The 6,000-nt window shown below is 49.9% G+C and overlaps 1 protein-coding gene across 1 annotated transcript; it reads left to right on the forward strand.

Moving 5' to 3' along the window:
- Positions 1-2,433: 2,433 nt before the first annotated feature.
- LOC118696406 (Krueppel-like factor 15) lies at positions 2,434-4,782 on the forward strand. Its single transcript, XM_036398562.2, has 3 exons — positions 2,434-2,836; positions 2,960-3,371; positions 4,455-4,782. Exons 1-3 carry the CDS (start codon positions 2,434-2,436, stop codon positions 4,612-4,614), a joined length of 975 nt encoding a protein of 324 aa, XP_036254455.1. The 3' UTR covers positions 4,615-4,782.
- The last annotated feature ends 1,218 nt before the right edge of the window (positions 4,783-6,000 follow it).

Raw genomic sequence — 6,000 nt, forward strand, 5'->3', positions numbered from 1 at the left:
CTGCCAGCTGGGGCAACCTTGGAGGGATGGGTCAGGAGAACAACCTCAGGAGAACAGCCTGGACATCCCTGGAGGGACGGGACAGGAGAACCTGGACATTCCTGGAGGGATGGGTCAGGAAAAGTGCCCCCAATGGGACAGGAAACGCAGGAGCAGAGCGCTCCAAGAACCTGCCCAGGGCTGCCCTGCTCAGACCTCCTCAGTCCTGAACCAGCAGCTCAATCTCTGCACCTTCCTGCCCTCTGGCCATGCTTCATTCCCGCTGTCAGCTCAGCACAGGGTTGTGCTCCCTGAGTTGAATTCAGCTGTCCTGGGGGCATGCTGGAGGGATGGAGATCCCCAAACTGCTCTGCAGGAACTGCTTGGAAAATCAGGTTTTGGGATACTCTGGGAGAGGTAAACAGGAGCCTTTGGTAGCCAGAGTGGGGAGGCTTTCCCTGCAAAAAGAGGAGATGGAGAAGAAAAGACAAAAGATCCTAAAACTGGAGTGGAGCTGCCTGGAAGAGGTTGTTCAGGGCACAGATTTGGGCTGTGATGAAAATGCGAAGCCTGGAGGCTGAGACTGGCCTGAACACCTCCTTAGCTCCGTGTGACAGTGACAGTCCCTGCTCACTGTGACTTGGTGCAGAGCTGCGCTGGACACACTGGGAGTGCCCCAGCTTCTTGTTCCTGGCAGGTTTGGCACCACGTGGGGGAATTTCCTAGGGAAAAGAGCATTTCTATGGAACCCAGAGGGCTCCAGAATTCCCTCTGGCAGCTCTCAGGACCCTGAGGAGCGCTGATAACAAGGACTGGCCCGACTGGTTTGCAGCTCCACAGAAACCTCATGGAAAAAGTTCTTGAGGGATTTGGACAAAGGTTTTCTTTCCCCTGGAAACTCCAAATCTGCATTAAATATGAACAGATCCCTGTGCCCTGGGTGGTTTGGTGCTCCAGAGCGGGACAGGGACAGTGTGTGGATGCTCTGGGGGTCCTTGGGTACCTCCCTCCAGCCCCTGAGCCCCAGCGGGGCCTGGGGGCTCTGTGACAGTCACCAGGGACCTCCTGAGTGCACACAGCTCCCACCTGGACATGCTGAGCTCTGTCTCAGATGTTTGCAAACGTGGGGTTTGTGTCCTCAGGGGCCCTGGGGAGGAAAGGGGAAAGGGAAAAGGAAAAGGAAAAGGAAAAAATTGTGAGTGCAGCAGACACGCCAAGGGCACCATCAGGAGGAGTCTGGGAACCCCTCCAGAGTGGCTTTAACAAGCAATTCTGGCTCTGTTTGGAGCGAGAATCAAAGAATTCCCTTTGTTTAGGCCCTGCTTTGCTGCAGCCAGGCTGAGGCGCTCTCTGAGCCGTGCCCAAGGCTGGCAGAGCTGCCTGGGCAGAGCTGGGGCACGTCTGGGCACCGCGGTGCCCGCGGGCACGGCTGAGCATCCCCAGCGCTCGGAGCTGCCTCGGGGTTACCTGTGCAGGTGGGCAGCTCCGAGCCAGCCCCGTCCGTGTCAGGGCGTGCTCCTACCCACACCTGCAGCCTGGAGAAGCCTCAGCAGCCTCTCAATTAACAGCTCACAATTAACTCCTGGCTAATCAGGAGCCAGGCCCGGCGCAGAGCTGCCCTCTGGCGTGGGTGGCACAGGGAGGGGTGAAGGGTTTCTTTGTGTGTTTGCACCTCCAGAAACTCCCCAGAGAAGTTTGCTCCTGGGGGGACTCTGCCTCTTTGCTGGAGGAACTCGGTCAGACTCTTCAAAAACAAAGGCCCTGCCAGGTTCTGCTGTTTTCTTTTCGGTGCACAGCCCGGCTTTGTTAAAAGGTTGAGGTTTGCGTGTTTGTTTTCTCCTTTGGAAATGTTAGGAAAATGAATCCACAAACACCAGAGGTTTATGTCCAAAAAGGAGACAGAGGAGTCCTTTTTTGGCTTTATTAGAATAAAGGGAGAGGCCATGGGGCATTGCCCTGGGGTCTCTTGAATTTTTGGAGGACACAGCCTCCTTTTTTCCCAATTTCCCAGCCACATTTCCCTTCTCTCTTTCCCCATTTCTGAGGTACTTGAGAGGTTCAGACTTCCCAAAACACCTGATCCCAGAGACTTCCCTCTAATGTACAACCCTCCCTTTTAATTTTTAATTCTTACAGAATTTAGGGGTTTTTCCCTCCCCATTGCTTCTTTCATCTCTCAATGTCTAATTTAGTTTATCAGCAAACCTAAAGTTTATTTGTAAAATCAAATATGTTTTTCCATTCACCAATCAGTGGAATCCTTCCCGTTGTTTCTTTTATCTCTCAGCGCTGGTTTTTATCCACCAGCAGCCCCACAGCTCATTTGGAAGGACAAACCTGCTGTTCCTCTCAGAAATAACCTCGGTGCTGTTCCCTTGCAGATGAACCAAGACTTGCCCAGCTGAGCTCTCCCAGCAGCTCCTGAGCCAAGAGCTGCGTGTGGGGAGGCACCAAATGGTCTCTGTGAGCTGCCAGGACCTGCTGCCCTCCCTGCCCAGCCCTTCCCCGCTCGAGAGCCTGGCCAGCGCCCTGCAGTGCAGGATGCCACCGTCCCTTCTGCCAGGACACGGCGGTGACAGGACACAGGGACACCCAGAGGGGCCCCCCAAAGCCCAGCTCAGCGAGGCTCAGCTCAGGCTGCCGGACTTCAGCCCCTCGCAGGACTTCATCCCCACGCTGGAGGAGATCGAGGAGTTCCTCAGGGAGAAGGCAGAGCTCCCCGGGGGTGAGGCAGGAGAGCCTCACCCAGCAGGGTGGAACGGGGAGAGCAAAGCTGAGCTCGGCTCCGGGACACAGCCCATCCCCAGAGCACAGGAGGGAGGAGCAGGACATGGCCCAAACGCTGTGGGGACAGCTGGTGACCCTGTGGTGGCTGCTGGTGACCCTGTGGTGGTTACTGGTGACCATTTGGTAGCTCCTGGTGACCATGTGCTGGCTGCTGGTGACCCTGTGGTGGTTACTGGTGACCCTGTGGTGGCCACTGGTGACCAGGCTCTGGCTGCTGGCAGCATCCCCGTTGTCCTGCAGCTCCATCCTCTCCCCATGGACAGCATCCCCTCCCCAGCACACCCTGGGGGTGTCAGTGTGGCCCAGCTGCTGATCAGCCTGCAGAGCCCAAACCTGCCCGTCCTCCCTCAGCTGCAGCCGCCTGGCTCCATCCCGGAGCAGAAATACGTCAGGATCGCCCCTCTGCCGGCGGGGCCAGGGGACGTGCGGGGGCCAGAGGCAGCCCCCGGGGGCCAGCAGGGTCCCCCTGCCCCGCTCCGCCCGCACCGCTGCTCCCACCCCGGCTGCGGGAAGGTTTATTCCAAGAGCTCGCACCTGAAGGCTCATTTCCGCCGGCACACGGGCGAGAAACCCTACACCTGTGCCTGGCCCGACTGCGGCTGGAGGTGAGCAAGGGGCTCCGGGGGGGTTCTGGTGCCTCCGAGTGCCACCGAGGGAACCCTGAACAGCAGGGAGGGGGCACTCCCCCGTGCCCCGGGGGTACAGAGGGCAGCCTAAAACGATATTTAGCAGGAAATTAAAATATTTAAAATTTTAAAAATTAAATCGATCAAATAAATTAATACATATATAAATAGATAGAAATTATATATAATATGTATATAAATATATAATATATTAAAATTAAATAAAAATATAAATATCTGAATATATAAAAATTATAAATATTTAAAAATAAATTATGTATATAAATTATATCTATTATATATAAATATAAGTATATAAATTATATCTATATTATATATATAAATATATAATATATCAAAATAAATGACTATAAATAAATATATGAACTTATATCAAGATTATAAACATCTAAAAATAAATGATGCATCTAAATATATAAATATATAATATATCAAAATAAATGACTATAAATAAATATATGAACTTATATCAAGATTATAAATATCTAAAAATAAATTATGCATCTAAATATATAAATATATAATATATCAAAATAAATGACTATAAATAAATATATGAAATTACATCAAGATTATAAATGTATAAAAATAAATTATGCATATAATATATAAAGATAAAAATTAAAAATAAATATATGAAAAATATAGGAATTAATTATGTATAAAAATAAATTACAAATAAATTTATATAAAAATGAACAAAGAAAATATATATGAATATATAAATAAATGAGTAGGTAAAAAGAAAATATATAGATATATAATAATAAATAGAAATAAATAAAATACATAACAATATATAAATATATATAAATTATTAATATAAAAATAAATTACATAGAAATATAAAATATGAATATAAAATATATAATAAATAAAATAAAGAAATATAAATAAAGAAATTAAAAACTAAAAAATTAAAAATATTAATACAGTACTACAAATTAATACAGCACCCCTTTCCAACATAACACATCCAGTATTCCTTTTCATATTTGCAGAGAGCCAGTGATAGAATCCGCACTCTTCCCCCTCCTGCAGGTTCTCCCGCTCGGATGAGCTCTCCCGCCACAAGCGCTCCCACTCGGGGCTCAAGCCCTACCAGTGCTCGGCCTGCCACAAGAAGTTTGCCCGCAGTGACCACCTGGGCAAGCACCTGAGGATCCACCGGGGCCAGCCCTGCAGGGCCGGCACGTCCTGACTGCCAGGCACCGTTGGTGTCCCATTGTCACCTGTCACAGGCGGCAGGGATCTGCTGCTCACTGGGCAGGTCTCTGCAGCTCTTCCACAACCAATCCTCTGCTGTTAATGAGCCATTAATTATTAATTATCTTCTGTCCATGGCCACTGAGTGTCCCAGCAGGGCTGATCCAATCCCATCATCCCATGGGGAGATGCTCCGCCCGGGGGAGGAGCCAAGCATTCCTACCTGGGTACAATCTGAGGTGCTGGCACAGCCCAGCAGCCTTTGCCCAGTGCATTGCCAGAGGAGCAGCTTCTGCTGCCCTGCATGGCCAGAGGGAGCCCAGGCCCATCTGCAGCAGCCCTGGAGCTGCAGAGGAAAACTCCCCCCTTGTGCAGGATCCCTGCTCCAGCAGAGCCACAGCTGGCACTGCAGGAGGGCTGAGCCCCCATGGGATGGGGCTGTGCCACCCCCTGACACACAGGGGTCAGGGACTGCTCTGACTCTGGCAGGGTTCTTTTGTTTTACTGCATTGTTTATTTTATTTTTATTTTCTTCCCTAATAAAGAACTGTTATTCCTGCTCCCACATCTTTGCCTGAGCCCCCCTTAATTTCAAATTTATAACAATTCAGAGGAAGGAGGTTTACATTTCCCATTTTAGGGAGGCTCCTGCCTTCCTGAGCAGAACCTGTCTGTTCAAACCAAGACACAGCAGGAGTTAATTCCTGCTGCTCCTCTCTGCCAGCCCAGGGTGGGCAAAGAGAGCAGAACCCGCTGCTGAGGAGGGGGAAAGGACTCCTGAGCAGACAGGAGACTTTGTTGTGCCTCCTTTCAAGGGTGATGATGTTCCCAAGTTGTTTCTGGCCCTGCTCTTTGAAATACACATGATGGAAATCAGTGTGGATTTGGGCTGTGTGTAGGAATGTTGGGGTCACACTGTGAACCAGAATTGGGTGTTTCAAAATCCCAGAATCCCAGAATGGTTTGGGTTGGGAGGGATCCTAGAGCTCGTCCCATGGGCAGGGACACCTCTCACTATCCCAGGGTGCTCCTTGGACACTTCCAGGGATCCAGGGGCAGCCAGGGATTCTTGGGGGATTCCATCCCAGCCCCTCATCATCCTCACAGCCAGGAATCCCTTCCCAAATCCCGTCTCTCCTTGCTCTGGCAGTGGGAACCATCCCTGGGTGCTGTCCCTCCATCCCTGATGGAACGGGGATGGATGGGTGCCACAGACACATTTTATGAAAAATCCTTTCCTTAGGATCTTTTCTCCTGAGAAGCTGAGAGGCCTCAGGAACAAAATGCAAACAATGGTTATCTGCTGCTGTGGAATGCAACAGCTGCATCTGGGATTGGGCTCATGGGGTTGTTTTTTATTAATGGCCAATCACAGTCCAGC

The sequence above is a fragment of the Molothrus ater genome, chromosome 25 (genome assembly GCF_012460135.2).
Source record: "Molothrus ater isolate BHLD 08-10-18 breed brown headed cowbird chromosome 25, BPBGC_Mater_1.1, whole genome shotgun sequence".
Classification (NCBI taxonomy): Eukaryota; Metazoa; Chordata; class Aves; order Passeriformes; family Icteridae; genus Molothrus; species Molothrus ater.